Source organism: Poecilia latipinna, unplaced genomic scaffold, assembly GCF_001443285.1.
Source record: "Poecilia latipinna isolate Pla-1442-1.1 unplaced genomic scaffold, P_latipinna-1.0 Scaffold600, whole genome shotgun sequence".
Classification (NCBI taxonomy): Eukaryota; Metazoa; Chordata; class Actinopteri; order Cyprinodontiformes; family Poeciliidae; genus Poecilia; species Poecilia latipinna.
In genome coordinates, this window is record NW_015113216.1 from 564,894 (window position 1) to 575,671 (window position 10,778).

Below are 10,778 nucleotides of genomic sequence, written 5' to 3' on the forward strand. Positions count from 1 at the left end.
CCTGTCAGCTGATGTTTTGTGCCCAGTGTTGACTGCAAACCAGAAAAGACTAGAACTCTGGGATTTAATGCGTACTCAACAGGACACCTGCCTGACCTGATTCTTATCTCGTCTCAACGAGAAGAGATGGTGATGCCTGGTTACCTGATGAAGCACTGTGATGACATCAAAGCCAATCCTTATCTAAGGTTACAGAAGTATTTTCTTCCATAGTATTCTCTTTTAGTAGCAATCCAGAAGTTCAATATTCTCACTTCACAACCATGTGTGTCCTGGTAAAGTAGCTCACTTCCTGTCAGACTGTCCTGGCAATCAGGGCAAGGTCTGAGCCAACATGGCATCATTTATATGTCTGTCACTCAATTTTAAGATATGGACTGATATCAAGACAAGTAAGGAGTGAGATAGAGGTCTAGTGGGCATTAAAAGCACCATCCAGGATGAATCAACAAAGATTTTAGAATACATCACCAAGCTGACTCCCAGTGATGATCTGCTAAGTGAATGACTCAGGCAGCAGGAATCCAATTTAGGACCACAGGAAACCATCTTGGAAAGACATGCCCCTACATGGTGCATACTAATGACAAGTTAAGATGTGGTTGATATCAAGGAGTCTTATCAACAGCTTGAGTGGGGCTTGCTTGAAGGACAATACAGAGGCACCAATTATGGCGTCACAAGAGCAGTAGGTCATGGTCTACCATGCCAGACAGGATGCAAGATACGCAAAGATGCCCCTGAAATACTACAGCACATAAAAACTGAGTCCAAAATACTGTCAAGTAAAGTGCGCATGCAAAGAATGCAATAGTGACAGATGTACCAATCCTAAACAAAAGCAAACTGAAGTAGAAACAGGAGAAGCTTGAGAAATACCTAACGGAAAGTCAAGGCCTCGGTACTTCCAGTGGTCATTGGTGATATTTGAGCTGTCCCCAAACATGAGAACTGGCTACACCAGATTCTAGGAACAAACTCTAAGATCCTGGCTGTTCCTACAGTGCAGTCCTAGGAACAGCTAAGATCCTTTGCAGCAGTCATGTGATATAGGACCCAAGCTTAAAGTGGAACTACATGAGAAGAGAGGCCTTTTCTCAGTCATCCAAGAATTTTGAAAAATCTACAGATATTTGTAATTTGATTATATCATTGATTGAGAGGTATCATTTTCAAACAATTGTCATAAAATGAATGTACCATAATAACAATATTCAATGTGGCAGAGAATACATATATTAAACATATTTAAATATTTTAATATCTTTGGTTCACAAATAAACGGGCAAAATGAAAAGAAAGAGTATAAACACTCCACCCTTCCTTTGTGATCTGCCCACACTTACTGATATCTGAAGTGTGTCTACTGAGATCTGCACACATGCAATACTAGCCAGCCCCGATTTAGAGCCTCTCATATGGCTAAAGTAGATTTTTTATGCAACTCTACCGTGCCCTCTAGTGGACTTTGTATGAACTACACGAACACTGGCCTTCTACATATGTTTGCTCCAGAGCTCCATCTACTGCTTACATGCTGAAATAGAGACTAAAGCCAAAACACAAAATCAATCTTCAAGTGTTTAATGTGGCCTTCATAAACAATAAACAAAACTACACTTGTATAACTTTCTACATAAAATAGACGCATAAAGTTAAGATTCTTTACATTACTTAGTCATTTAAAATCTGCTTCAGATAAAGGCAAACAGAAAAAAAATCACAAAATGCTCCCTTTTGACAAACCTATGTTTAATATACACTTTATATGAAAGTACTAAATATCAAATTCACATTCATGCCCTTAGCCTTACACATGACAAAGAACTACGACTGTACATACCGTATGATTTCACTCAGATCATAACCTGTCACTGCAAAAGCATAACCATCTCCATCACAGAACTTAGCGCCACAAATCTGTGTATCTGTCACACATTCATTGTGCAAGTGAGCGATCTGCAAAGATGTTAGAAAAACAAAGTTAGGTTCTGGTTCACAGAGGCGGGGAAAATACAGGAGAATAGATTTAACCAAGTGAACAGCAAATTAAAACGGTTTTTATTTACAGTTCTGCTCAGAAGTTTACATTGCATCAAAATGAGCATAAGTGTCGTATTTATTTTGGGCTTTTAATGATCCATCCGCTACATAAAACCTACAGTGTGTCAAAGCAAACGTCTGTGGCTTCAGTGTGTATATGTATATCTGAGCTTGACTGTCTAAATTTTATCTTGTATGGACTGAAGCAGATTAAAACCTTAAAAAAAAAGAACAGTGAAAATACAATGTTAAAAAGCCCAAAATTGAAGACATTAATGCCCATGATGAATAAATAAAAACCCCTCACTAGACATATATTAAAGTAGTGTAGTTTGCATACTGATCAGTTACCTCCACACTGTTGGTTTCCGGTGTAATAGACAGGTGCCAAACCCTGACAAAGGAATCCTCAGCAGCAGACAGGAGCTAAACCAAAGGCAGAGGATGCTTGAGTAAAGCAGGTGCAATGACTTCTGAACTTTTACTGCCCCCCCACAAGCATGACATGTTGAAAAGAAGTTTAAAATGAACCAAATTTACAAATAACCAAGTTGTGTTTGAATTAGTACTTTTAGTTAGTCACGTATTGGAAACAGTCTTCCTTTTAAATAAAACAACAGAATTTTCTAAAAATATCTTTACTCGGCAAGAACGTCAAGTGAGTAAGAATGTAGTATTTGCAATTTAAGCCCTCTTAACCCACATTAGCAAAAAGCCATCTACAAATAATAAGAACTTCTATGTGATTTGAACCGATTCATTTCTAGTATGCAAAGATTATGATTTCTGAGAGCATGAATTTAAAATGCTTGACAACAGTTATAGTGTTTAACACCTGTACCATTCACAGCTGAAATATGATCACTTGGATTACCGACGAACCCTAAAGGTTATTTTAATCACTTAAAGGTAATTTAATGATTAACTGTCTTTATAGTTTTCTTGGTTACAAGCTGATACTGGAGATACTTCACTTAGTTGAAACCAGGCAAACTTAATGTTTGAAAAGTTACAAAAATGCAAATAAAGTAGCTCCTTCAGAAAGTGCCACAGCGATCAAGGTTTTCTCCAACTGTAGGCTCTATCTCTGCAGATAACCCGACCAATCAACCAGCTATTATCAGATGTCAAACTTGTGTTACGTTATACAAAGCAGAACAGCAGAAATGTTCTGCTGACCTCAGCGTGACAAATTTCCATCATGGTAGGCAAGTTTACATTAAAAAGCTAACGTTAATTCAAACGTTTTGCTAAAGTCTGTTTACGTTAAATTCAATAAGCTATCATAACTGTAATAAATAAGTTATATTATTAATGCAGCAGTAGGGATAACTGTTGCTTAAAACGTTTTTGTGTGAAGTGTTCCTTTAGATGCTGTAGCACGATGTTGCTTTTACTCAAGGTTATCGACAAGTGGAATCTCATACTGGCCCGTGCCAAATTTATGTACAAGAAAACATGAACTTTTAAAGGTGTTCATACACCTGTTTTGTTATATTTTACTTCAAGTGGGCATCTCGTGCGGGATATCTGGTTGATAACAACTTACCAGACCAGAAAAGGGAGCGATGTCCAGAGAGTAGATCCAGCGAGCGTGAGCGTTGACCTCAGCATGAAGAATTCCCGTCACCGCTTCGTAGAGACGGATCTGACCCGTGCCGTAGCCCGCCAACACCGTACCTTTCCACAGCTTGACAGACGAGCAGGTCATGCTGAGGGACGAGTGGAAAACAGAGGATCGATATTATTCAGAAATTAAAAGTAAAGCAAGCAGATGTTATGGCATAAAAGCAAAAGAAAGTGGACAGGCTAAAATAACTGAAGACCAAAAGTAACAAACAACACATCAGTTTAAAAAAAAAAGAGAGAGAGAAAGAGGGGACGGGAGGGGAAGCAACGAAAGATAAGTTATAAATTCTTACAGTTCGGTTTTCATTACAATACTTTAATTTAGCTAACTTTTGTGTAAGAAATTTGGATTATAAAAGAAGAAAAGCAGTTAGGGTATTACTCTAAACCAGGGATCTTGTTAAGTAGTTGAAATTCCTCTCCAGACTTCCACACACACATGTTCCCGCCGTCATCTGCAGTGACCAGATTAGCTAAGAACTCCTAAATGGATGAAGACAGTAAACGGGACGGATTATGCAATTTGTGCCTTCTTAAATAGTTCATATAGTACTATATAATTATTTTAGGTAATATTACTTGTGGAAACAACTCCTAAATAACACAATTGTAAAGTAAAAAAAATAAAATAAAAAAAAATACACAATGTACCTGGCTGCCAGAACACTCTGAAGCAATATCAGTGATGGCCTCTTTGTGCTCCTCCAGTACCTCAGACAGGGTAATGTTGCTCCCTTTAGAGGGAACATCAAACACCAGAACTGCCCCCGATGAAACCCCTGGATACCAACATAACCAGTTTAAATAGTTTGGTCATTTATGGCAAAATATATATTTATTTTGTACTCACCAACACATATGTAATTGTCAGAGACGGCTGATATTCCTCGAGCAAACACTGCATGTGCTGGAACAGAATTCAGCCTGGTTAGCACGCTTGATCTGATATAAGTGTAGTAATAAAAGAAAGTCACTGCAAACGTGCAGACATGGCGTGGTTCTGTCAGAGCAATAGAGGACACGGATTGAATTTTAGACCTTTGTGGACGTTTGCGGAGGTAGACAGGATCGGCGGAGAAGTTCAGCTTCACATTTAAGTATCGGCCAATCACAGACCTCACAAAATTATGGAAATGGGGGGCCAAATTGTCAGTGCACCCCCAGGCTTTAGTTGTTTTTGTATTTTGAAAATGCATCAAGTTTTAATGCATTTTCAATAATTAAAATGTGTGCTTGTGTTATATCCGCTTACATATTCACATAGGTTAATTTAATTCTTCTCCAGTGCAAATTAACCTCACACAAATGAATGGGTGGATTGATGAACAGACTGTGTATTATGTAAGTTTTACCGGTAGGTGCTTCCGGCGTGTCCAGAGCATGCCAGTACACCATGATTGAGCCGTCAGATTCATACATCTATACGACAGATTTGTTTTGGAGAAAATATGCTGTTAAGATGAACATTTTTTTGAGAAGTATAACTAACATGTCGTGTAAAAGAATTTCCTGCCTGTGACGGAGAATGACTTTACCTGGATGCCTTTTTGAGAAGACACCACCAGCAGATCACGAGAGGGTAAAGCACAGAAAGCAGCCTGTAGTGAGAAAGTTCACTCGATTAAAATTGAAAGGTCTGAGTCACAGTAAATAAGACTTACCTTCGCCCTCTCTATTAATTATTATTATTATTATTATTACTGCCAAAAAAAATTCTACCTAAGCATTATTCACAACAGACTCATAACAGATGTAGTCTGTTATGAGTGGCTGAGCATCATCAAGTGTCGATGTATCATGCACACAACTGGCAGTAACAAGGGCTACATAAAATTTTAAGAGAAACAGCTTACCAAATATCAGAGCCAATATCTTATGTTAGTCCCAAAAATATTGTTATTCACATCGAATATGAACTAAGTGGGCCTGGGTTCAGAATGTGATACTAGTACAGGAGCCACTCAAGTTGAACCGAGTATGTGGGTCTTGTGCTGACATAGTTGTTATAAAAATCTTATAAGATCAGTTACCATGTGGACAATTTCTCTTGAGCCAATTTTTCAGCCTACTAAATGTTAATGTTTAACTTTGCCAGTGATGTCTGTTGATTTGCCAATCAATTACAAAATGGTTACGAAAACTTTGAGATGTCTTTTATTCTGTTTCACGCAAACCATGTATGTAACACAAGAAACTGATCACTGTGAGTAGATGGTAAAACAGATATGGAGACACACAGCTGTGGTTGCTCTATGAGCTAACCTGCATGATGAGCGATGTGCTTGTGGCAACATTGGGTTCTTTGGACTGCAGCTGACGGTGGGAGTAGTTGAGGCCGTCCCAGGACGTGCTTACCATGTTCACAACGTTTGCATGGACGACTGTGAAATAGGTAAGGCGCCTCGGAGCGATGCGAAGCACGCTCAGGTTGTTGTACAGCGCCGATGCGCTGTTTTTAAGCTGGATGCTCTTTTCCTTGTGAAACATGGCGCAGAGTTACTATAAAAACTGCGTTCACTGACGTTCGCTAAAGACAGAAGAAAATAAATAATCAGAAGACAACAGGTGGTGTAAATTTAGGATACATACACGAAAACTGTTGCTTCTTAGAAGCAAATGTGAATGCTATGTCTAGCATGCTAATAATGTTAGCAAGGATTGCTATTAAATACTATGAATTAAGACTATAATTGACATTTTTACGAAACGCACTGTTCATACCCTTGTTTCTGATGATCAGTCAAAGCCTGTCTTTGTATTCAGCTGTCATTATGGAGTATTTTCTCATAAAACATTGCATACAAAAGACAGAGCAGCTTTCAAGCAAGCGGCAGGATTACTAATGCGTCCTCCGCAGCCATAGAGACAACGCACTTCTGCGTGCTACGTCATGGGGGTTGCTAAGCAACCATAGATTGTGTGGGTGACGAGTACCAGAGCGACTTAGAAAGTTTTTTCCGTGTATAAATTAGTGAGGTACGTCTCAAATACTCTCTTACTAATGTTCCATCTGTTGAAATACATTTTTATTGGGCGAAGTCTCGTGTTAAGATGCACCACTTTCTTTTTAATCAGGGATAGTTAGTCATCATAAAACGATGCTAATTCACCACTTAACAATATGGCGTTCCTTCATTTAACAACTGTCAGACCTAATCGGCATAATCGTGTTTAAGCCGCTTGTTCACAAGCAACATGTGAGGAAAAGAACCGTCAGAAGGTGCACACATGCATAAAAATTGGAGGTGGTAAAGGAGCATAAATACATCTGTGTTGTTCACTGAGACAACAGACTGGCCTGGAGAATTTAAAGGGAACCGCTCTATAAAATACGACAGGGAACACTGCTTTTTTATCAAATGAAGGAGATAATTCACAACCATTAGTATGATTTTAACAAAAGTGTGATGTGACAACTGAATATTTTCAGTCAGAGAATACTTCAGATGCACTTTAATACATATCAGGTGTAGGAAATATTTCCTTCCCACAGCCATTACCGTCTCTAATGACTGAAGAAACTTAGATTCATCCATTAGACACTATCATCTCAGGAAGATTAGGTGTTTAGGACTACAAAAGGCGGTTTTATTGCTTACTTTGGTAGACAGGTAGAAGTCCCCGTTATGCCGTTCTTATACAGGAATTTGGTTCAATAGTTAAAGCAAAATTATTCAATTGTCTTGCAAACAAAACAAAAGGAGAACCAGAAAGGTCTGTTAAGTCTTGAATCAAGACTTGGAAGAGATGAATTCCACACAACTAGATCCTGACGTTGACGCTTCAGGATCATTTGTTAATTATATTGCTTTCAAGATGTTCGATGAGTTTAAATTGCAATATTTGGATGATTTCCAACTGTTTTCTTCTGATTGTATTTCATTTTTACAGAGCCTCTAAGCCAAGATGAAACGCCCCTCTCAGGTCCGCAAGAAGGATAAGCAAAAAGGAAAGGCAAATGTCAAGGAGGTCCCAGTGCCGGAGCAGGAGGAGGAAGTTGTTAACCCCAGTCAAGTCAGTCGGCCCCAATGGACAGAAATGTTGAGCCATGCAGATGAAATAGTGGGGGACATAATGGACGACCTGCAAGGCCTAGTCATGGATGGCTGTTATAAATCATACATTGAAAAACAGGTTAAACTTCATATTGTCTAAATTTATCTCATCACCGACTTAATATTAACTGCCACACATTGGACAAAAAATTGCTTTTTTTTTATTTGTTATCTGTTTTTGCTCCATACTATCATTTAAAAAAAATTACAATACTATTTAAAAAGTAATTGATTTTATTAACTCAGTTCACTAAGTGGCACACGTTTTCTACATTAATTAAACACACACTGATGTTTTCAACCTTTTATTTCCATTAATTATGAGGATTTTTCTACCCACAGCAAATGAAAACAAAACAATTAGAATATTACATCACAGCAATTACAAAGTACCTTTGTAAAGGAGGCTTAAGGAGAACATATATTTAACACCTGGCTAACCATTTGTTTTAAAAGTTGCTTTTAATATGACCAACAAGCCTCATCAAAACGCATATTTTAATTTGTTGAATATGACTGTATGTTGCTGGTCTTTGCGTTCAAGCTTGTACCATACAGTTTGTCCTGGGTCAAGAACTACCTCACTGAGACTGTGGAGTGCCAAATCTTGTGCCTGGATCAAGGAGAGGAACCAGAAGAATTAGCTTCAACAGAAGACCTTGAGCCTTTGTCGACTATTCCAGATTGCTGGGCCCAAGGATGTGTGCCTACAATCCATACTGTAAGTCAATCTCATTGCACTTCACAACAGGTACCACTGGCTGTGTAACTCTTATTTAAATCTTGTTTTGAAAATACATTTGTGTTCAAATCTTCGACATTGCAGGAGCATTCCTACTCACTTTTAACGTTTTCTAATGGTATAGCTAGAGATCTGAGAGTTTTGTTGTTTTTCTTTTTTTGATGGGGCAGAACAAAGAGAATGATACTTGGTTTTCAAGTGTATTTGCACAAAAATAATTAGAAAGGTATGATGTTCATCCTGTTAATTGACTTTACTCTGATGCCCCTAAATAAAGTGTCTTGCTACACATTTTCTTCAAAAGTATCCTAGTGAATAGACCTGGAAAGAGATTAATTTCATTATAAATACAGTAAGGTGAGCTCAAAATGAAATGCCTTAGCTTACACGCGTAGAGCTGTGTTTGGCAGAAAACTGGCACTGTAAATGCCACTGAGCACACCGTCCTTATAGTGGAAGATGGTGGTAGTATTTTGTATTTAGGAGGGGCGGGGAAGCTGATCAGAGTTGATAGAAAGATTGGACCTAAACACAGGGCAATCCTGGAGGTTTGAGGCCACAAAAAACTTAAGGAGGTTTACAATCCAGCAGTACAACAGCTCTAAACCTATAGCCAGGGCTACTACAGAATAAATCAAAGCAAATTCATATTTTAGAAAGTTGAAACCTAAATCTGAAAATCTGTGGCAAGATGAAAGAGGTAATGTTCTTAGAGACTCCATCCCATCTGATGGAGCTCGAGTTGTTCTGCAAAGACAAAATGTTCCACACTTTTTTATTTTTATCTTTTACACATGCTGAGATCCATGTGCCACTTTTCTTCCAATTTACTGTTATCCACTACTTTATCTTGGCTTATCGCATAAGATCCCAATAAACTACATTAAGGTTTGGAGCAATATTGTGATAAAATGTAAAATTATTCAAGGGGTATGAAAACCTTTGCAAGTCACTGTCTAAATGTTTTTCTATGTCTTTCTCACAGGACGTTGGTAGTGACCAAGAGTCATCACACACAGAGTCAAGTGCCCGAAGGCGATCTAGGCATGGTTCCTTAAAAATCTTGGGTTTTAAGCATGATGAAATGGAAGAGAAGAAGGATGAAAGTGACCTCACATCCAATGTTTCTAGTACTTGTGCCCCAGAAAGCAGTGACTCAAAGAAGCTCATTCAGGTGAGAAAGCCCCTCAAAGATACTAGGAGGAAACTACTGCCACCTCTCTCCGGTTCGTCAGAGAAAAAGGATGTGGAGGTGGAGGTGGAGGTAGAGGGTGAAGACAAAGACAGCGTCGCTTCCAAGACCCCACTGGGATATCGCTGCAAAGACCTCCAGCCGATACCAAAGCTGGATCCTAAGCGATTGCCTCGACATTGCATTTGCCCAGAGTATGAGATTGTCAGTAATGACTTCGCAAAACCTAGCCCCGGAAAATCTTGTGTATTACCCAGACTGGAGCCAAAACCGACTAAGCAGAAATCTAAAAGGGCAGAGACACCGTCAAAGACCATCTCCAAAGAACCACCAGAAAGGTTTCACCAAAGACATTACGACAACATCCATCTGCATAAGCAGGACAAGGAACGGCTTAAACTCTTTGGCCCGCTGAGGCTCGACACGATGATTTTGGCCAAAGGTGTTTCTCTCTTGGATTCTCAAGCTGCTGAAAATATTCCTCCCAAAATGAGCTATCCTTCGCAGGCTACCAATCTGAAGCCGATGCCGAGTGATGTTGCTGTGCCGATATATTCAGTTGACCAGGTTGCTGCTGGTCCAACACCTCGAGTCACACCAATAACGCAGACCAAGAACTGTGACACCTGATTGAAAGACTTGACATGACTGTCACTGCTTAAAAAGATGATCTAGATCTTAATGACAAGAAAAAAAGCTCAATGCAATGCAAGAAAGTTATATTTTGTCCTTTATGAGAAAGTAGTAATAAAAGTTTAGTTTTTAAATCATACATTTTAAGTTATACATGTAATCAGAATTTCCTTTCTCATTGTCAGCGTTCTAAAAAGATTTTCTCTGTGTGAAATAAAGAAATAATAAACAACAAATGCTCTGGTGTTTGCAAATATCTATAAATGACTGATATCCATAAGACAAAGTTGAGACCTTTGCAAATGATTATTTTCTGTTTTTTCCAGCTGTCCAAAACATTTATGCCGCCATCTTCACCAGAAATCGCATATGAAGAGATGTTGTGTTTTAGTGTGACCATCCTGACTGAATGATGGTTGTGTTCTTCATCTCTTTCAAAAGACTTTTATTTGCTTTTAGACTTAAAGTCTGGCTTTAGCACGTT

General features: G+C 38.6%; 2 protein-coding genes across 3 annotated transcripts; one reads left to right on the forward strand and one right to left on the reverse strand.

Moving 5' to 3' along the window:
* Positions 1-1,568: 1,568 nt before the first annotated feature.
* Positions 1,569-6,523, reverse strand: wdr54 (WD repeat domain 54). The gene is made up of 10 exons (XM_015042748.1): positions 6,394-6,523; positions 5,935-6,199; positions 5,208-5,270; positions 5,025-5,091; positions 4,523-4,579; positions 4,324-4,451; positions 4,055-4,155; positions 3,593-3,755; positions 2,395-2,469; positions 1,569-1,959 (listed from the first exon to the last, which is right to left on the reverse strand). The coding sequence occupies exons 2-10, from the start codon at positions 6,157-6,159 to the stop codon at positions 1,828-1,830; spliced, it is 1,011 nt and encodes a 336-aa protein (XP_014898234.1). The 5' UTR covers positions 6,160-6,199; positions 6,394-6,523; the 3' UTR covers positions 1,569-1,827.
* An 18-nt stretch (positions 6,524-6,541) lies between these two features.
* On the forward strand, positions 6,542-10,530 carry c20h2orf81 (chromosome 20 C2orf81 homolog). Of its 2 annotated transcripts, none has more exons than XM_015042745.1 (4): positions 6,542-6,648; positions 7,564-7,806; positions 8,272-8,448; positions 9,455-10,530. In XM_015042745.1, the coding sequence occupies exons 2-4, from the start codon at positions 7,579-7,581 to the stop codon at positions 10,289-10,291; spliced, it is 1,242 nt and encodes a 413-aa protein (XP_014898231.1). In that variant the 5' UTR covers positions 6,542-6,648; positions 7,564-7,578; the 3' UTR covers positions 10,292-10,530. The 2 variants fall into 2 exon arrangements, with proteins under 2 accessions (XP_014898231.1, XP_014898232.1); XM_015042746.1 differs by lacking the exon at positions 6,542-6,648 and adding an exon at positions 6,717-6,869.
* Positions 10,531-10,778: the final 248 nt, after the last annotated feature.

Excerpts from the sequence above, each read along its gene's own strand:
- wdr54 (XM_015042748.1), bottom strand. The coding sequence starts at position 6,159 with ATGTTTCACAAGGAAAAGAGCATCCAGCTTAAAAACAGCGCATCGGCG. Across the intron at positions 4,156-4,323 it reads CAGAGTGTTCTGGCAGCCAG|GAGTTCTTAGCTAATCTGGT; the intron begins GTACATTGTGTA and ends TCATCCATTTAG. Across the intron at positions 3,756-4,054 it reads AACAAGATCCCTGGTTTAGA|CATGACCTGCTCGTCTGTCA; the intron begins GTAATACCCTAA and ends CTCGTCCCTCAG.
- c20h2orf81 (XM_015042745.1), top strand. The coding sequence starts at position 7,579 with ATGAAACGCCCCTCTCAGGTCCGCAAGAAGGATAAGCAAAAAGGAAAG. Across the intron at positions 7,807-8,271 it reads AATCATACATTGAAAAACAG|CTTGTACCATACAGTTTGTC; the intron begins GTTAAACTTCAT and ends TTTGCGTTCAAG. Across the intron at positions 8,449-9,454 it reads GTGTGCCTACAATCCATACT|GACGTTGGTAGTGACCAAGA; the intron begins GTAAGTCAATCT and ends TCTTTCTCACAG.